The sequence below is a fragment of the Monodon monoceros genome, unplaced genomic scaffold (assembly GCF_005190385.1).
Source record: "Monodon monoceros isolate NGI ecotype Baffin Bay Population unplaced genomic scaffold, NGI_Narwhal_1 Super_Scaffold_7, whole genome shotgun sequence".
NCBI classification, from domain to species: Eukaryota; Metazoa; Chordata; class Mammalia; order Artiodactyla; family Monodontidae; genus Monodon; species Monodon monoceros.
This window is the reverse complement of record NW_021703784.1, coordinates 57334734-57356573: the sequence shown is the minus strand read 5'-3', so window position 1 is coordinate 57356573 and position 21840 is coordinate 57334734. Positions and strand designations below refer to the sequence as shown.

Here is a 21840-nt window from a genome sequence, read left to right as displayed (position 1 = left end):
CAAAAAAAAAATTATACTACATCAGGATGCATTAACTGTATCCATCAATGGACAGCAGGAGCACTCTAACATATACAGCACTTGCCTCATTATATTGTACTTATTTGTGTACATGTCAGTGAGCTCATCTAGTCCAGGCTCTTAACATGTAATAGCTATCTTCAGCCTCTATCTGAACGACTGGCACTCAGATGCAGTAGGGACTCAGTGTCTGTTGAATTAAAATATGCTCCAAAATAGGACAGTAACAATAGCAATTTCAGAAATACGACAGAAGATAGTGGCAATTAGTGCTTCCTACATGCCCTGCATTTCCCCGGCAGGAGGAGTAAGTTAATGGGGCACTGACTGGCACTCTCCGTGACAGGCTTTTCCAAGAGGAAACCAGAAAAGCAAGTAAACAATGGTTCCATTCTCATATGAAAGAACAGTACTAGTCCATACTGAGTAAAAACAATTATTTGGGATTTTACTCTTTGTGAGCAGTAAGAATACTTAATCTACAACAAAACAAAAAGTACATACAACAAATTTTACAGGTAAAAACATTTTCAAAATGATTATTCTAAAGACTTTTTCAGTGGTTGACAATCTGGGATGATTTTTACAAATATGTGAGCATTTATCTTTTTCCATTATGAAAAAATTAACTGCTCCCCAAGTGCTGAACATTTCTTAGAAAACAGAGTAGCATGTGGAAAGAACATTAAACTGCAATCAAGACATTAATGTGTCATTAATTCACTGTATGACTCTGGACAAGTCTCTCTTCCTTTCTAGGCTTCAGTTTCCTCTTTAACAAAGGCAAGTTAGCTCTAAGGTTCTTTCCAGCACTCCTGCTGAGGAAAACTAAGGTGCTTCAGACAAGATGACAAATGAAAAGCTCAATCTTTTCACTATAAAGAGGAAAAGAAATCCCTAATTTATAAGGGAAAAACGGAAAGCCCCAGCTTATGCATTCAGTAGCCCCTTACACATATATTTATAACTTTCATTCCAATACCAGGTCCCACCCTTCATCAGCATGCAAACCCACACACCCCATCCCTCCCACCCTTGACCCACACCCCCATATACCTCAGCTATGGTCATTCTCAGAGCACTGACAGGGGAGAGCTCAATATCCACCAGCTGGGCAGCTTTTAAACTCTGCCCAGTACAGATTGCACAAGGACAGAAAACAGCATAGAGTTAGAATTTTAAGGCAAACAGGGACACACAGCTAAGAACATTTAGCACAGTGTTCAGAAACAATGAAGGATTTCAGGTTGTCATTGGGCTTTGGATGAGTGAGATGAGAATCACTATTATTCTGATTTTCCTGAGGAAAACGGGCAAAGATAAAATAATCTCAAATTAGTCGCAATTTTAAGTCAAGCTTGGCAAACTTGTCCATACCCTGTATCCTCAGGACAATGTCTCCGAGTCATTCAGCAAAAGCTGGTCGATAAAAAAAGGCGCTACTATAAAGGGCAAGGGTTAATAAATCTAGAGGGAAATGCTGATTTCCTACATTTTATATAGCCACTAACAGGGCTACTTAAAATTTAGTAGGAAAAGTAATGAAGATATCTCCAGCAAAGGTTTCTATTAAACTGATACCATTAAACTCTGATATCATAAACTCCCCTGGTTTTGATTCTAGGTTTACCAACAGACTTTACCAATACAACTTGACTTCCCTCTTGGTTTGCCTGCATTGAGAGAATGTGCTAGATATGCCAACATGTGCTTTCTCAACTTGTAGAAGTTAAATACCTTTTAAAAAATGTCATTAAATTAGTATTCTGGTTCTTTTTCTTTAATTAAAAAATGGCTATCATTTTTCATAGATTAAACTCAAGGATAAAAATGTATGATTAATGATTGTTTAAACACTGCCAATTTGGCATCTGTGTTAATACTTTAACATTCTAAGAAATCTGAAAGGAATTATAAAGGGTCTATAATTTTTAATAAAACCAGTAAAAATATTTGTATGCATATATTCATTATTCTATTTATTAATTCTATTCTGGTTAAAACTTAACCACTGGTTTCTTTGGAAGGGTATGCATGTGAAGAATTTCATGAATAGAAAGTATGTAATTTACATTTGGATTGAAAAAAATTTATTGAGTATTTTTTTCTTTTTCCCTCAGTTCAGTTTTCAGATTTCCAGTAACTTGTTTTATGATTTAACCCTATTAAAGCAGAAAGTTGTTAGCATAACGATACTGGGTGTGTTAGTCACATTTTAGAAAGAAGAAATGTCACAGTTTCTCTGCATCCTCACAGTTTTGTTATAATATTGAGATACACTCAGTTTTTGTCTGTCTATTCCAAGGATAGAAATTATTTAAGAACAAATATAGCTTAAAGACAAATGAAATGAAAATCTGGAATTCCCTTACAGTATCACTGTCACAAGGCTGGAACTGGAAGGGCTGGGGTTTGTGAAATACGGCATTCTCTTGTAAAAACAGCTGAAGATTATAGTCTCGTACCACCTAAAGAGAAAATAAAATATCTTTAAGTCTTTAATAAGGTTAAAATGTTCAATAATTGTGTTTTAAAGTTTAAGCTTTATTCTGCTGTTTTCCAAAAATGAGCAATCATCCAGTACTACGTGGTCAAAAAGAAATTATAATTACAATTTTTTTTTGTCATTTTAGATAATAGTTGTTATCCTTGTGCCCCATTTTCTCAAGAATCTAAGTATGGAAAGTACTAGTTTAGAAACTAGCCCAGATTTGGGGACTAGACAATGTGCACTACATTAAGACTACAAAAAGATGGTTATTACACAAAATGTTATTCTTTTGAACATGAGGTGGGGGTGTGGGGGTGTGGGGTGTGGGTGTGGGGGTGTGGGGGTGTGTTGGGGTGGGGGTGCAAATAGGGAAGCACATTAGTTTGTCAGGTCTCTCCCAGTTCTAAAGTTTTGTAGGCCTCTTAAGTTTGCTTTATGGAGATTGCCATCTACTAGGAAACTGCCAAATAACCTTATACATAACACAAAATAGTATTTTTCCAGTACTTCTTGCCACCTTTTTAAGGAGGCTGTATTCTAATTACCATCTTAAAGCATACCAAGAAGACAGACTAGAAAGTAATTTATAGAGAAGGGGAATTCTAATACACATAAAGTAACAAAACAAATAGCACAGAAAGACAGTCATCTAAAAAGAATTCATTGTATTATATACTCTGGGAAAGAGTGGAAATCAGCAACATGTGATTGTGCAGAAACCCATTTTCTATTTTGCTACACTGCTTACCCTTAACTCTTCTTTCATTTGTAGTATATTACAGCTCATTAGCACCTCTGCCAGAGGACGGGCAGAAGAAAGAAAAGAAAAGTTTAAAGCAGCTCTGTGGCTATACTTTAGTAGTCCTGGGAAAAGAATTCATTCAGGAGATGGAGAAAGTAGGAGGTATATTCTGCATTTTATTTACCAGCACAACCCAATTCTCTATTGCTCCTCTGCACCCCCCACCCCCATTCAACAACCATTTACTGAGAGAGCTTACCAGGCCTAATGTTAAATGCAGCCAAGAGGGGGAATACACAGAGGAATAAATATGAATAAACAAAGTTAATATCTTCAAGGAATTTATAATCTAGAAACTGGGAGAACTAAACAGATCACACAATTAAAATACCCTATCAAAGTATGTAGAAGGTACTAGGAGAGCACAAAAGATGGTGCTATTTAATCCAGACTGAAGGGGTGGGATGGAGGAAGGAGTGGTTGAAAAAATATGGTCATGAAAGGCTGGCTGAATAAGCATATTCTCAAAGGGAAATGTGTTTTTTTCTTTTCCTGGATTCCAGTTTTAAGCTAGAGTAGCTGTGAAAGCTCTTTTTTATTCTTTTTAAAATTATTTATTTATTTATTGGATGGTTGGTTGGTTGGTTGTGTTGGTTCTTCGTTGCTGCGCGCGGACTTTCTCTAGTTGTGGAGAGTGGAGTCTACTCTTCGTTGCGGTGTGTGGGCTTCTCATTGAGGTAGTTTCTCTTGCTGCGGAGCATGGGCTCTAGGCCCGCAGGCTTCAGTAGTTGCAGCACGCGGGCTCTAGGGTGCGTGGGCTTCAGTAGTTGTAGCTTAGTTGCTCCGCAGCATATGGGATCTTCCAGGACCAGGGATCGAACACAGGACTGCGCCACCAGGGAAGTCCCCTGTAAAAGCTCTTGACACAGCCCTGAGACACAGCCTCACTAGTCACCATGCAGAAAAAAGCTAAGAAGATCATCTTTCTAGTTGCTAAACCTATCCTCTCAAGCACCACAAACCAAACTTCCTTTTCTTTCTTTCTTTCCTCTTTTTCTTTCTTTCAAGGGGGAAGTATCAACATTTTAAAATTTTTAGTTTTTTGTTAAGGAACATTTCAAAGTAGAGAGAACAGAATAATGTATCCCCATGTACCTACCACCCAACTTCCAAAAACACAAGTTCTTGTTTCATCTATAAACCTACCTGCTCCTCCCCCACCCCAATTATATTGAAGCACATCCTAGACATATCATTTCATCTATAAATATTTCAGTGTAATGTCTAAAAGACAAAGACTTTAAAAAATATATCCATATTAAAATTTACAAAAAATATTATAAAACAACCAGTAAATGTTCAAATTTCTGTTCCATATTTTAAAAAGTTTTACAAATCGGATCACAGTAAGGTTCCCACAGTGCAAATGGATGATGTTGCTTAGGCTTGTTTTCATATATAGGTTTCTTCCTCCATCTCCCTTACCCCCACCCCCCTGCAATTTGTTTGTTGAAGAAACTGAGTTGTTTTGTAGAGTTTCCCACAGCCTGAGTTTTGTTGACTCCATCCTCGCAGTATTCTGTTTCTTGTGTGTCCTGTAAGTTGATGCTTCTTTGCGTTTAGGTTTTTGTTTTATTTTTATTTTTTGACAAGGTGGTGTTTACTTCTGTGAAGAGGCTAGCCTCTGACTCGTCTCTTTTTGATATTAACAGTTGTAGTGGGCTGAATGAATGGTGGCCCCCCAAAAAAGATGTCCACGTCCTAATCCCTGGAACTTGTGAATGTTACCTCATTTGGAAAAAGGCCCTTTGCAGATGTAATTGTTAAGGATTTTGAGATTAGGAAGTCATTCTGGATTCTGTGGTTGGGCCCTTAATCTAATGGTAAGTGATGTCATTATAAAAGGCAAACAGAAGAAAACACAGACAGAAGAGGAGCCAATGAGACCAGAGGCAGAGATTGGAGTAATGTGACCACAAACCAAAAAATGCCTCAAGCTATGAGAAGCTGGAAGAGGTAAGAAACTGATTATCCTCTGAAGCCTTTGGAGGGAGTGCAGCCTTGCTGACACTTTCATTTCTGACTTTTGGCCTCCAGAACTCAGAGGGAATAAATTTCGGTCATTTTACGCCATCCAGTTTATGGTAATTTGTACAGCAGCCTAGGAAACTAATAGAACAGACCTATGATGATAAATGCCTAAACATATTAGGAGTTACAAAAACTAGAGATTTTTCTATTTTTTCTATCACTTTTTCAAGGAATTCTATCATTCCTTTTTCATTTATTAGCTGGAATACTTCCATAAGAAAAACTTTCCAAGTCAATTATTTAGTTACCTTGAGGTACATTTTGTATAAGGCAGGATAAACATTTCCTCTTCCCTTTATTATCTAGTTTTCAAATTGAGCTGTTTCCCTAGCAACCTCCAAAGAATGACCAATTATAGCTTTAATAAATTATTATTATGAAGTCATGGATTTTAAAATATTTGATGTTTTAATCTACTGTTGTTATTATCATTATTGATGCTAAAATTATCCCATCTTTGGCTAGCAAGATCACATCCTGAGTCCCTTTGAGATGGGACTAGTAGTTTTTGATAATTTTGACAGTTTCCTTGCTTTCCATTATGACAAATTATTTAACATTTACCTTAAATATTTCATGTCCCAGATCTAGAATCAGTGCTATTTTCCCAAGAAGCACTGTTTTTATTTATTTACTTTTATTATTTATTTTTTTAAGTGAGTAGGAGAAAGTACATAGAAAACAAGATCTGTACACTAGAGGTACTGGGTTAGTTACTGGTCTTCTGTCTCGAACAATTCATTTTGAAAGGAAGTTGCAAAGAGATCCTGTGCACCTCCCAATGTCGGTGTCTTGCATAAATATATAAACCAGGAAATCGACACTGGTACAAAGCATAAAGCTTATTTAGATTTCACCAGTTATATATGCACTCATTTTGGGGTGGTGTATGTGTAGAGGTCTATACAATTTTATCATATGTATAACTTCATGTAACCACTATCACAATCAAGATACTTAACTGAACCATCACCACATGACTCCCTTGTGCTACTCCATAATAGCTCCCTCTACTTTCCTCATCCCTAATTCCTGGCAATTGCTAATCTGTTCTCTATTTCTATAAATATGTTATTTCACAAGTGTTACATAATGGAATCATGCACCATATATCTTTTCTTTTTTGGCCATGTGGCACGGCATGAGGGATCTTAGTTCCCTGACCAGGGATTGAACCCATGCCCCCTGCAGTGGAAGCACCAAGTCTTAACCACTGGAACACCAGGGAAGTCCCACCATATATCTTTTTGAGATTTCCATTTTCACTCAGCATAATTTACTATAAGTTCATCCAATTTGTTGCATGTATCAACAGTTCACTCCTTTTTATTGTTGAGTAGTATTCCATAGTATGGAAGTACCACCATGTGTTTGATCCCTCACTCACTGAAGGTCATTTAAGCAGTTTCCAGTTTTTGGCTATTATGAATAAATTATTTGTGTCCAAGTTTCTGTGTGAAAATAAATTTTCATTTTCTCTGGGATATATGTCCAATCTCTCTCTCTGTAAAGCTGTTACTGAAGTATAAGTGACATACAATAAACTGTACATATTTAAAGTGTATACTTTGATAAGTCTTAACTTACCTATACACCTGTAAAGATATCACCACAATCAAGATAATGAACTTATCCCTCACCCTCAAAAGTTTCCTCATCCCCTTTGTAATCTTTCCCTCCAGTCCCTTCCTGCTCCCCTCTGTCATTCCTTGTGACAACTGAGGTCAGGCCTTAAGTCTCATTACTGATGTATCCTTCAGCAACTAGCACAGTGACTCTGTCTAAAGTAGCATTCAATAAACAGTTGTTAAAGAACACCTCTGTATCCATCACTGAGATTAAATAAAACATTACTATTACTGTCAAAATCTATATAACCTCTCCTTATTGCATTCCCACGTTCCTTCGAAAGGAACGTTCCTCAACCTGTTGTTTTTTTTTTAATGTTTTTTAAGTGTTATCACTCCCACTCCCCAATCCAGGGACCCTTTCAAGACATTTTTTCCCTAATCTCCCTCTTTGATTAAATTTTAATACCACAAATATACTGTATATATGTTTATGTATTATGGAATGCTGTAATATCTAAGATTTTTTTGCAAATCACCCCTCAAAATCCAGAAGCAATTTTTACTCCCTTGGGGAATATCTGCCCTTCTGCAAATGCATGCTGCTCTAGATGTAACCACTCTACTGAATTTTACCAAGCTCCTCTTTTCTTTTTTCCTTTTAATAGTTACTACATATGATGTATCTCAAAATGATACTGTTTTCTTGGATACTTTTGAACACTGCATAAATGGCATCTTAGTGTGTGTATTCTTTTGCAAGTTGCTTTTTTTTAAAATTGAAGTACAGCTAATTTACAATGTTGTGTTAATTTCAAGTGTAAAGCGATTTAGCCATACACACACATGCACAAACACACACATATTCTTTTTCAGATTCTTTTCCATTATAGGTTACTACAAATACTGAGTATAGTTCCCTGTGCTATACTGTAGGTCCTTGTTGTGCAATTTGCTTTTTGCTCAATATTACATTTGTGAATCTCATCCATATTAATGCATGTGCCTACAGAGCTTCCTTTTTTTTTTTTTTCGGTACGTGGGCCTCTCACTGTTGTGGCCTCTCCCGTTGCGGAGCACAGGCTCCCGACATGCAGGCTCAGCGGCCATGGCTCACTGGCCCAGCCGCTCCGCGGCATGTGGGATCTTCCCGGACCAGGGCACGAACCCGTGTCCCCTGCATCGGCAGGCAGACTCTCAACCACTGCGCCACCAGGGAAGCCCCAGAACTTCCATTTTATTGCTATCTTGTATTCCATTATTCATCTTACTGTCAGTGGACAGCTGGGTTATTTCTAGCTTTTTCTAGTCTTATAAAGGAAGTTGCTATGAACATTCTTTCAAAAGTCTCCTGGTACCCATGTGCCAGAGGTTCTCTAGGTTATATTCCGAGCAGTAGAACTGCTGGGTCATAAGCTAAGTGCATCTTTAAATTGACTAGATAATGTCAAGTGTTTTTATATTGGACGTATTAATCTGTACCCCTTGGGGCAGTGTAAGAGTTTCTGTTAATCCATATTCTCACCAACAGTCATTCCTGTCTGTTTTTGTCAATCTCATAAGTATAGAATAGAATCTCACGGTGATTTGAATTTCCATTTCTTTGATTAATAGTGAGTATAAGCGTCTGTATTAGTTTCCTAGGGCTGCCATAACAAAGTATCACATATGAGGTGGCTTAAACAACATAAACTTGTTTCCTCACAGTTCTGGAGGCTAGAAGTCCAAGATCAAGGTGTTGGCAGGGTTGGTTTCTTCTGAGGGCCTCTTTCCTTGGCTTGTAGATGGTCATCTTTCCCTGGTGTCTTCATATGGTCTTCCCTCTGTGCCTGTTTGTGTTCTAACCTCCTCTTATAAGGACACCAGTCATGCTAGATTAGAGCTTGTCCATATGACCTCATTTTACCTTAATAACCTCTTTAAAGGCCCTATATCCAAAAACAGTCACAGTCTGAGGAACCAGAGGTTAGGACTTCAACATATGAATTTTAGGGGGACACAACCTAGGCCATAAAAACATCTTTTATTTATTTATTTATTTATTTGTGGCTGTGTTGGGTCTTCGTTTCTGTGCGTGGGCTTTCTCTAGTTGCGGCTAGAGGGGGCCACTCTTCAACACGGTGCGTGGGCCTCTCACTGTCGTGGCCTCTCTTGTTGCGGAGCACAAGCTCCAGACGCGCAGGCTCAGTAGTTGTGGCTCACGGGCCTAGTTGCTCTGCGGCATGTGGGATCTTCCCAGACCAGGGCTCGTTCCCGTGTGTCCTGCACTGGCAGGCAGATTCTCAAGCACTGTGCCACCAGGGAAGCCCATACAAACGTCTTTTAATATGGTAATATCGATTAATGTTTTTTATTCTGTGGGACACATGTTGTATGATGTATCAGTACTTCATTCCTTTCTATGAACAAATAATATTCCATTGTATGGATATACTGTATTTTATTTATCTAATCATCAGTTGATTGACACTTAGGGTGTTTACAATTATTGGCTATTATGAATAACACTGCCGTGAACATTTCTGTACAAATTTTTGTTTAAACACTTTTTAAAAAAAATAAATTTATTTATTTATTTTTGGCTGTGTTGGGTCTTCGTTGCTGTGTACAAGCTTTCTTTAGTTGTGGTGAGTGGGGGCTACTCTTCATTGCAGTGTGCAGGCTTCTCATTGTCGTAGCTTCTCATTGTGGAGCACAGGCTCTAGGCGCGCAGGCTTCAGCAGTTGTGGCACGTGGGCTCAGTAGTTGTGGCCTGCAGGCTCTAGAGCTCAGGCTCAGTAGTTGTAGCACACGGGCTTAGTTGCTCCATGGCATGTGGGATCTTCCCAGGCCAGGGCTCGAACCCATGTCCCTTGCATTGGCAGGCAGATTCTTAACCACTGCGCCACCAGGGAAGCCCTAAACACTTTTTTTCAGTTCTCTTAAAGTGGAAGTGCCGAGTCATATGGTAACTCTGTGTCTTATTATTTTTTTTGTGGTACGTGGGTCTCTCACTGTTGTGGCCTCTCCTGTTGCGGAGCACAGACTCCGGACATGCAGGCTCAGCGGCCATGGCCCACGGGCCTAGCCGCTCCGCGGCATGTGGGATCCTCCCAGACCGGGGCACAAACCCGTGTCCCCTGCATGTGTCTTACTTTTTGAGGAACTACCGAACTGTCTTCCACAGTGGCTGCACCATTTTACATTCCTACAAATGCTGTACGAGGGTTCTAATTTCTCCACATCCTTGCCAACACTTGCTATTGTGTGTGTGTTTGTTTTTAAATACTAAAGTTATCCTACCAGGTGGGAAGTGGTATTTCATTGTGGTTTTGATTTGCATTTCTCTAATGACTAACAGTGCTGAGGATCTTTTCATGTGTACATTTTCATTGGAAAAATGTCTATTCAAGTCCTTTGTCCATTTTTAAATTGGGTCATTTGTCTTTTATGTGTTGAGTTGTAAAAGTTATTTATATATTCTGATTATTAAATTCCTATCAGACACATGATTTATAAATATTTTCTCCCATTCTATGGACTGTCTTTTTCACATTCTTGATAATGTTCTTTGATGCACAACAACTTTTAATTTGATGAAGTTTAGTTATCTATCTTTTCTTTTATTGCTTGAGCTTTCATGTTAAATCTAAGAATACATTGGCAAAGCCAATAAAGATTTACCTCTGTTCTCTTCTATAATTTTATAGTTTTAGGTTGTTGACCCATTTTGAGTTAATTTTTATATATGGAGTGAGGAAGGGGTTTAACTTTATTCTTTTGCATGTGGTTATCATGTTGTTTTAGCACCTCTTATTGGAGAGACTATTCCTTCTCTATCAAATGGCCTTGACAACCTTGTCGAAATCAATTAGCCACAGATGTTTGAGTTTATTTCTGGACTGTCAATTCTTACTGGTCTACATGTCTATCCTTATACTACTACCATACTATCTTGATTAGATTGCTTTGGGGAATATTGAAATATATATATTTTTAAATATTTATTTATTTTTTTAGGCTGAGCCAGGTCTTAGTTGTGGCACGCAGCATCTTCATTGCAGCATGCATGAGAGATCCAGCTCCCCAGTCAAGGATGGAACCCGGGCCCCCTGCATTGGGAGCATGGAATCTAACCCACTGGACCACCAGGGAAGTCCCTGGGGAATACTAAAATATTAGTGATATGAAATCTTCCAATCCATAAACATTTATTATTTCCATTTATTTAGGTCTTCTTTAATTTCAGCAATGTTTTGTAGTTTTCAATGTACAAGTTTTCCATGTTTTGGATAAATTTACTTCTAAGTAGTTATTCTTCAAATGGTATTGTAGTTAGAATTATTTTCTTAATTTTCTTTCAGTTCATTCATTGATGGAGTATTATGGAAACAAAACAGATTTTTGTGTTTTGATTTTGTATTTGCAACTTCTGCTGAATTCATTTACTAGCTCTAGGACTTTTGTGGAATCTATAGGATTTTCTATAATCATGTCATGTGCAAATATAGATAATTTTACTTCTTTCTTTCTGATTTGGTGCCTCCTATTTCTATTTCTTGCCTAATTGCTCTGACCAGGACTTCCAGTACAATGGTGAATATTAGTGGTGAAAAGTGGGCATGCTTGTCTTGTTCCTGATCTTAGGTGGGGAAAGCTTTCAGTCTTTCACCATTGAGTGTGATATGTGATGTAGGTTTTAAAAAAATGCCCTTTACCATGTTCAGGAAGTTCCCTTCTATTCTTAATCTGCTGAGCATTTTTATAATAAAAGAATGTTGAATTCTGTCAAATGCTTTTCCTGTGTCCTTTGAGATGATCATGTGATTTTTCCCCTTCATATTATTAAGTTTACTTTTTTGGTAAGTCTTCAAGGTATTAAGAATGACAATACTAGACAATTTAATTTCCAAAGAAATATAGAATAACATAGTTATTTTTGAATTGTTAAAAGATCTACATTATTAATTGGTAGGAATTCCCTTATGCAGACAGAAAGCAAGCACACATAAACAAACTGTAAGGCCAGTAGAACTACTTTTAGAATTAACTATGCCAGAGAAAATATCTCTGACAACATCTGCTTCAGTTACATGTAGAAAGCATTTCATAAAATATTAAGAAGAAAAGCAAGCTTCATAAATAATTAAAATTAAACAAAAGTTCCTAGGGCCAGCTGTTTCCCTTTAGGGGATAAAAGATATAAAGGGCATCGTAAAATTTACAACGTGTCACTATGGATTACCTCCAAAATATCTTTGAGAACATGTACAGTTACAATTTAGATACGTGGAGAAAAATGAATTCTGCCCCCCTACCCCGCAGAAAAAAAAAGACAAGCTAGTAATGGTGTAGAATAAAAACCAAAAGAGTTTCAAACTTCTTTTTGGGTTATTAGATCACTAGGTTGCTTTTAGCAGTGTAACAAGAGCAACATAACAAGCTCTTTGTAACAGAAAAACACGTGGCATAAAACTTATAGGTATGAGCTCTTCTGGTACTAGGAACAAAAGGGTACAACTCCTAGTTACATCATTCTTACAAAATTTTTATTACTACCACTTTCAATCTAAACAGAAGAGCATCTCATTTATTCCTCATCCCTGGCAGTAAGATACTCATATGAGTGAATGTAGTGGAAAACAAAAGCTTATCTCTTTATGTGTCCAAATCAGTTGATTCATTTTTAATTCACTTTTTATGAAAATAATATAAGCTAAAGAGATAACATAGATAGTAGTAGAGCATGGAAATCACTATGTGTGAGTGTGTGACCTCAGGCGAGCCACATAAACTTCCTGGGTCTGTTTTCCTCTCTATGAAATGAGCATGATAATACCAACCTCAGAGGATGTGCTAAAAACTCCTAGAAAATTGTTAACTGCTGTATAAAATATTAGCACATTTTAAAGACTATATGTTTACCTGTTTTATAAACTAAAGGTAGTGTATTCAAACTTAACTTATTCTTGGAAAAAGAGATTTCAAGGAATTCTGTCTGGGGACAGTCTCTCTGATAAAATTAGAAATGAAAAATGCCACCCTATTACATGCTCCCCCCATTGAATGGAAACTGGAAAAACTCACTTTTAAATAATTCATGGATTAATGGGGGGGGGGGGGGGGGGGGGGTGGAATGCAGAAACAATAAAAAAGCCCTACAAACATATCATAGACTGCAATTAAAGCAGAAAGAGAAATTTTTTAGGATCAAGTGGATTTACTTGGAAACAAGAAAGACTGAAAATATAGAACCTAATAGAAAAAAAGCCTGAAAAAGAATAAAAATATAAACTGTAATAAAGTAGAAAGAAATAATGAATATAAAGGCAGAAATTAAGGAGATAGGAAACAATAACATTGAGAAGTAGAACAAGAGCTGGCTCTTGGAAAACATTAATAAAATAGACTGGTAAGTCTGATCAAAGTAAGAGAGAAAGCACAAACAATATTAGAAATGAAAAGGGAGACAACTACAGAGGCAAACAACTTTATATGCAAATTTATGACATCAAATTTGATAAATGAAATGGACAATTCATCTAGGAAAGTGTAAGTTACCAAAATGTACTAAAAAGAAACAGAAAATCTGAATGGACCAATAAATATAAACAATCTGATTACTAGTCAAAAATCAACCTCTCCATAAAAGGAACAAAACCAAGATGTTTTTATAGACTTTTATAGACTTTTATAGACTTTTCCCTGCAACAACAAAATATATCAATAGTAATAATAAGATGTCAAATGTACACATGTTAAAATAAAAGAATTGTACAGAAACACCTATATACCCACTACCTAGATTCTTCAATTATTATTTTTCTACATTTTCTTTCACTTAACTATCCATCTATTCATCCATTTATCCTTTCTCTACATCCATCCTTTTATATCTTTTATTGAATCCTGGGGGGTGAAAATATAAGAATACAAAAATATGACAGGATTTCAAAGCACCAGACTAGTGATATTTGTATTCCCATATCAACTTAACATTTTAAATGTTTTTCTAAAAATAGAATTGGAGCTATGGTACACTGAAAATAAGAATAAATACACATGGAGGCGTTCAGGAAGAAAAGTCTGTGTCCCTTTTCTTTCCTGTCTTTGGACACTGTCTTGTGAGATGGAGACTGATTCCTTTCCAAACAACTTTCTAAGGTATTAGCTAGTTCCTGCTCCTCCTGCCAAAAAGGAGAATTGAACTGGATCTTTTAAAATAGCAGTTATAAAATGAATATATTTTAATAAATGTATTCATTCAGTCAGGAAACATTTACTATGCACTTAATTTATCAGAAAGAAAATAAGATTTATTAATCGCAGGAACAATTTATCTTCCAAAGGGCAGTTTCTCTACTGCAAAAAATTTTAATCTGTCAGATCCTAAAGAAAAACGATTTCATTTATTTTCTATGTAAACAGTGTGACAGGCCAGCAAAGTTGATGGATGTCAACACTTTTGAATGAAAAGATTACTATCAAAGAATGACAGCATATAGAAGGCAAGGTTAATTTTTAAAAACAAGATATTATAACATTAATTTCTTTATCAATTATAAAATGCTAATTTTCCTTTTTGTGCCCCTTTATTATTCTTCACACTGACACATGACCTTGTTGTTTTACGAACTGAGTGTATTCAAAATTCATTTGAGTGAAAGATAAAAGCTCTTTAAACCATTCTTCTCAAGAGCAACATACATGGCAATAGACTTTTTTGACCTTCATCAAGGAGAACAATACACGCTCCAATTTTGTTAGAAGAAATAGCGTTTCCAGGAAATTTGTCCTTTAAAGCATTCTTCTAATGTCATTGGTACCTTCATTTTGTTTGTATGCAAAAAACATTTTAGATTCTAAAATGGATAACATCACATATTGCACTAAAGGTAACTCGCCTTGCTGGAGGTTTCTAATAAAAACTGGAATGTGTTCTGCACAGCTTGGCATGTCTCTAGCTCCGTCCGGCTGAAGGCTATTAAATAATCCTTGAGGTGGTCATATACATTTCCATCAAGAGCCTGTAAAAGAGGAGTAAACAAAAGCAAAAAAATTATGATAAAGCTTTGACACACAATGCCTATTGCTTAAAAGGTAAGTTCAGTTTAAAATCTATTAATAAAAAATTAATAAAAGATATAGGTCGTTATGTAAGAATAAATATAAACCTTCAACAATCACTTGGGAAAACATGAATTTCTCTAATAAATAGGAACTAAAAAAGGTAAATCCCAATATTGTTAAAGTTGTGGGGACAGGGTAACACTTGGGAGACAAAATGCTTCATTTCTGATATTTGTTCATCTGCTTATTAGTTATGTCAACTTCTGTAGTCACTTTATAAGAGTAGGTGTGGGAGTTAAATGAAATAATGGATGTAAAGGATCCAGACACAGTGCCTGGAACAGAACAGACATTCAATAAACATTAATCTCCTCCATTTTTCCTCATCCATTATTGGTAAGATTCTAAATTAATATATTCTTACTATAGAGCAGTCAGAGAAAAAACACAATAGAAATAGTAAAAATAAAAAAAAGACTCAGAAATCCTGTTTTGGGGAAGAAACACCAATGCAAAGTCTACGAAGAGTTTTAAACATTCTTACTTATTTATAAGCATTTAGAGCAGAACTCTTTGAAATTGAAAAAAGAAGAGAAAACCACTAAACATTTGAGATACATTAAGTTATGATATACACAGACTAAAATATGCATAGACACCAAAATAAAAACTGTGGAAACTGTGTAGATGGAAAAGAATATATTGAATAATTTTAGGCTAACAAAGTAGAATAGAATACATACATACATACTAGCAACAGCTATAGGAAAATATATCAATAGTAATAATAATAAAGGTTCTGCAGTCTTACAAATTAACAAAGATCTTCTTAAAAATTGAGGTAAAATTCACATACCATAAAGGTCACCATTTTAACTATTTCAAAGTGTACAATTCAGTGGCTTTTAGTACACTCACAATGTTGTGCAACCACCACTACTATCTAATTCCAGGGCATTTGCATCACCTCCAAAAGAAATCCCATACCCATTAAGTGGCTGCACCCATTCCGACCTTTCTCCCTGCCTCTGGCAACCACTAAACCACTTTCTTTTTTTAAAATTAATTAATTAATTAATTAATTTTTGGGGCTGCGTTGGGTCTTCATTGCTGTGCGCAGGTTTTCTCTAGTTGCGGCAAGCGGGGGCTACTCTTCGTTGTGGTGCATTGGCTTCTCATTGAGGTGGCTTCTCTTGTTGCGGAGCACAGGCTCTAGGCACGTGGGCTTCAGTAGTTGTGGTTCACGGGCTCTAGAGCACAGGCTCAGGAGTTGTGGTGCACGGGCTTAATTGCTCCGCGGCATGTGGGATCTTCCCAGACCAGGGCTTAAACCCGTGTCCCCTGCATTGGCAGGAGGATTCTTAACCTCTGTGCCACCAGGGAAGACCCTCTACTTTCTAATTCTATGAATTTGCTTAGTCTGGACATTTTATATAAATGGAATCATATGATATATGGTCTTTTGTGCCTGCCTCTGTCATTTAGCATGTTTTCAAGGTTCATCAATGTATTAGTACATTTTATGGCTAAACAATACTGCATTGTATGGATATGCCACATTTTGTTTATTCATTCATTAGTTGGTGGACATTTGGATTGTTTCCACTTTTTGGCTATTATGGATTTTCCAATTCTCTTGGGTATATACCTAGCAGTGGAACTGTTGGGTCCTCTGGTGATTCTGTGTCTAACTATTTGAGGAACTAACAATCTGTCTTCCACAGTGGCTGTACCATTTTACATCTCCACCAGCAACATATAAAGGTTCCAATTTCTCCACAACCTCATCAATACTTATTTTCCGTTTTTCTTTTTTTAATTATTCAAGCTGTCCTAGTGGTATCTCATTGTGGTTTTGATTTGCATTTCTCTAATGACTAATGATGTTGAGGGATTTTTCATGTGCTTATTGGCCATTTGTATATTTTCTTTGAAGAGATGTCTACTCAAGTCCTACACTCATTTGTAAATTGGGTTGTTTTTGTTGTTGAGTTGTAAGAGTTCTTTATATATTTGAATACTATTTATATATTTGGATACATATATCTTATAAGATATATGATTTTCAAATATAGTCTCCCATTTTGTGGGCTACATTTTCACTTTATTAATAGTGTCCTTTTAAAAAAAAAAAATTTACTTATTTATTTATTTGGCTGCGCCGGGTCTTAGCTGCGGCACACGGGCTCTTCACTGCAGCATGTGGTATCTTTAGCTGCAGCATGCGGGATCTTTAGTTGTGGTATGTGAGATCTAGTTCCCTGACCAGGGATCAGTCCCAGGCCCCCTGCATTGGGAGCGCAGAGTCTTAGCCACTGGACCACCAGGGAAGTCCCTCAATAGTGTCCTTTCATGCACAAAAGTTTTAATTTTGTTGAGGTCTAATTTAGCTTTTTTTTTCTTTTGTTGTTTGTGTTTTGGTGTCATATCTAAGAATCCTCAATGGAGGTTTTATAGTAAGGAAATTATATATCCTACTTTCATTAAACATTCACTATAAAATTGACTTTTAAAAAATATACAAATTCTGTCCCCAAAGCATTAATAAATCTGCACGTTCTATAGTGCTTAAACCACTAGATGGCACCATCAAGCACTGTAAATATAGGCAGTGCAAATTCCTTAAGATTCCTTTCCATGAGGTTATGCAACATCCCCAGAGAGATTGCTGGTGTTAAGTCTGAATAACAATTCCTACCTTAGGACATGCTTTTCATTAACTTGTTAAAAAATGAACATATAGCTACTTCTGATATGAGGTTTTGCCTTAGAATGCTCTTGGTAGATGGTCATATGACCTTGTGTTTGCAGGAAACCTTGGAACATTTTATTTAAACATAGCAAACAGCAATATAGGCATCATGAGCTCCAGCCCACAGAGTTTCTAATTGAGTAGGTTGGGGGTGGGGCCTGAGAATCTGTATTTTCTAACAACTTGCTGCTGGTCTGGGGACCATACTTTGACAACCACTGGACTAAACAGTCATTTTAGCTGATTAGATTGAATATTTATGTAGACTTAGATCCTGGTGACCCTGTAGAAGAACAGTGGCTGGAGGCAGAGAAGTCCACCATCCTGAATAGGGTCAAGAGCACCAATATGTGAAGTAGGCAGATCAGCATCTGTTTTCAATTGAGAATCATGCTCTACTTCAGAATTATAAAGGCAGCATGGGAGAGAACTTGAGTTCTGAAATAAGTTGGATATGGGTTAGAATCTCAGAACTTTTACTTCATCATTTTGATGGTTTTCTCTTCTATAATTAGGGAAAGTGGGAACACCACATACTCCACGGGACACTATGAAGATCAACTAACGTAATGGAAGTGGCCCAATGTTAGTCTCCTTTTTTGCCTTGCTTAAAAATCTTTAATGGATTGGCCACATATTGATAATTATTAAAGCTGGGTAATGAATACATGGGGGTCATTATACTACTATTTTTACTTTGTTGTATACGGGAAATTTTCCATAAAAATGTAAAAAGAAAATCTGGATATCATATTAGAAAGAAAAAATGATGCTACAAAAAAAATTTTTTTTAAGCTCCCACTGTATATTTTGAAAAGTCAAAATTCTTCAGCTGGTATCTAAAGGCCTTTATAATCTAGTCCCAAACTACCTCTCGTTAGCACCATCTCTTACCACTGTTGTCTGCACTGTACTCACATCCTAACCACACCAAGTCATTCTGGAAAATGACATTTACTATAATGTTTCCAATTAAGTTATTCTCTTGGCCTGGAATGTCCTTCCCTTCTTATTACACACTCAAATAGTAATAATGATGGCTAACACAGGCAACTAATATTTACTAACGGCTCACTATGTTCCAAATGCTTTACAAAGCTGACTCAACCAGTTCCTCCTTAGTGCTTCCACAATCTTTTGTATGTTGCATGGGTATTATTGCAAGTCATGGATTAAGTCTGATTCAGGCACAGTGCCTGGCAAATAGCAGATTCTCAAAAATATCTGTAGAATAAATGAACGTTTTACTCTAGAGTTCAATACAGCAACAAAAATGCACTGAATTAGCTCACAGGCAAGCTATTCCCACCATATTCCAGTTAAGAGAAAAATGTACTATTAGTCATCATGTACCAAATACAGTAAAGGCTTTTCTTGGCTTCAGGGACCCAAATGAGGTTTAATGAATTTACATTAGGTGGGAGGTGGGCCAAGTGACTGGGAGCCTCTTATAGCACACAGAGATTAATCTTAAAATATTTCTTTCATCATATCATCATATTCACACCCAGAATACCCCAGATTTTTATTATTACCTTTATAGGGTTGCAGTGTTCATTAACCTGCCCATGTACCAATTTTTCTGGTTGATAAGAATAAGAGAGCTGGAGGTCTTCTGGCCTAGGTGTATTATTGCTAGTGTTCATAAAGTTAATGCAGGAGGTACAAAAATTAAGAAATGGCTGGAATTCAAAACACAGGAAGTGGATGATTACCCTATGATTGGCTCCAGCCCCCTGCCTCAAGTTAACTGCAATTGTTTGAACCAGTGATGATGCCGAGAGATGAAGTTCAAAGCAATTCTGGCTAACACTGTCTCAACCTGGTTTGTGATTAGAAGGTAGAGTGCATATATGGACTTTGATAAAAAGCCAATAATTAAAAAGAAGTAGTTCCCTGAAATAGAATTAAATATTGGGAACCAAAGGAAAGAGCTTGAAAATGCTTTTTACAAATGCTTCCATCACAGTACTTATCACACAGAGTACTTACCGTTGTCTACCATAGTACTTAGTAACTGTCTCATGTGGATTATTGCTGCAATCTCCTATTGCTCTGCATACAGTTGTCCCTCCCACCAATATGCAATTCTAAATTGCATACTGAAAACATTTCTATATGTATCTGATTTCCCCACTACACCATTAATTCCTTGAGGGCAGCAACACTTGTTTCTGCCTATATCCCTACTTTAATCTTAGCAGAGAAAGCCTGCAATAAATGCTTACTGAAATGAACTGAACTGAGAGGGGTGGAAGGTACAAAAGCAGGCCCCAATTATATGAGAGGGAAGGCACTGAAGAAATATTTTGAGAGTAAATTAGAGAGAATCAAGCATTTACTTTATCTTAATTGGGTCAGCTTTACTCCGATGAAAATATATCATGTAATTATTCAGACTGACTTAAGTTTTGACCAGACGCTATTTCCCTTCTCTGACTTTCACACCTATATATCCAACTGCCTCTCAGACTAAACCATTCTCTTCTCCAACTGCTCTTCTTCTTGTGTTCCTAGCTTAGTATGTAATGCCACTATCCACTCACCTGCCTAGGTCGGACACTTGGAAGTAAAGGTTTACTTTCCCCTCTGCCTTTCTCTCAACATCTAGTTAATTACTAAATCTTGTTGATTCAATTTCTTAAATATTAATCAAATCCAACCCCTCCTCCTAACCTTCACAGCTACTACCCTCCAGACATCCTGTTTCATCTGGATTACTGCAGCAATCTCCTGTTGCCCTGCATCTTGCCAACCTATTTCTACATTGAGGCTAGGCGGATGTTTCCAAGCTGCATATTTTACTTGACTGCTCAACAATGTTCACTGACTACTCATTACGTTTAAACTAAAGAACAAACAAAACAAAACAAAAACCTTTATGACTTTGTGACTGCATGATCTGGACATGGCTTACCTCTTCGCTTCTTTACTTATTGCTCCCCATTTCCTTCCCTATTATCCCTACAATGTACATCTTTTGATTCCTCCAATATTCTTCTTTTATCTCTGGGTTTTCACAAAGGCTCTTCTTCTTTCTTGACTTCTCTCTACCCTCTCCTCCTTGGTTTGGCTAACTCTTACTTATCAAGATCTTCACTTAATCATTAGCTATTCTGGACATCCAGAATGATTAAGTCTTTTTGCTTTATAACTCCTAATCATAGTGTAAAATTTTAGCATAAAATAGGCATTGGTAATGCTTATTTGTCTGTCTTTGCTTTTGGTTTGTTAAGTTCCACGAAGGGAGGGATCTTGTCTGGCTGTTTACCACTGTGTCTTCTGTACTGAGTGCAGGGTTTGATGTACTGGTAGTATTCAATATGTATCTGTTCAACAAATAATACACCAATCAGAATTCACATGTTAAAAAAAAAAAGAATGAGCCCACACTTGAGTCCCATGATGGAAAAGTAAGCCTAGTGATGTTATGTAACACTGGTAAAATTTTGTATAAGCTAGAGAAGAAACTAATTTCACAAAACTCTGTCTAATGCAGTAGTTTTCAAACCTTTTTAGTAGTGGCATCTTTTTATGTGGAATCCCAGACATAAAACATATATGACGTTGCATACCTTCTCTCTCCCTCAGATCCTACTCTCTTGACCACTGGGGTAAACTTGCAGGCCAAGCTGGTATGCAAGACAGAACAGCACACCCCTGCCCTTTGCTCAAACTTATTGGGCAGAGCCTGGCACTTGACCTAAATTAGGTCATCCCTGGGATGGAAGCTGAAAGATGAGTTCAAAATGGCCTATTCTTCCCACCAAATGGCTATTCTTCCCCCCAGGACACTTAAACCAACTCACAAGGAAAAGCAGTGATGAGAAACTTGGCAGAGTAAAGCTGGGAATGGGGGGCAGAGGAGAGGGCAAGAGACTATCCTTGGATTGGGTAGTTCCTGAGCAAGCATCACCTTGTACTTGTGATTTGTTTACCTGAACCAACAAATTCCTATTTTGCTCCAGCTACTTTGAGTTGAGTCATTGTTATTTGCAGTTAAGAGGTTCCTTACTAAAGCATTATGGATGATACTTGTAGCCTATATCAGCCCTAATATCTAAATTATTTCTCTTGGTTGCATTATAAGAAAAAATCTTGATTCATAAATATCACTAACTGCAAG

At 36.9% G+C, this 21840-nt stretch overlaps 1 protein-coding gene across 3 annotated transcripts in view; it reads right to left on the bottom strand.

The window, feature by feature from the left end:
- FCHSD2 (FCH and double SH3 domains 2) overlaps nucleotides 1-21840 on the bottom strand; it is a 304862-nt gene that overhangs the window by 60218 nt on the left and 222804 nt on the right. For all 3 annotated transcript variants that reach the window (XM_029206970.1, XM_029206969.1, XM_029206971.1), the window contains exons 9-10: nucleotides 14797-14919; nucleotides 2394-2489 (exon numbers count right to left, since the gene is read on the bottom strand). In XM_029206970.1, the coding sequence (XP_029062803.1) occupies nucleotides 2394-2489; nucleotides 14797-14919 (219 nt within the window). The remainder of the gene's footprint in view (nucleotides 1-2393; nucleotides 2490-14796; nucleotides 14920-21840) is intronic.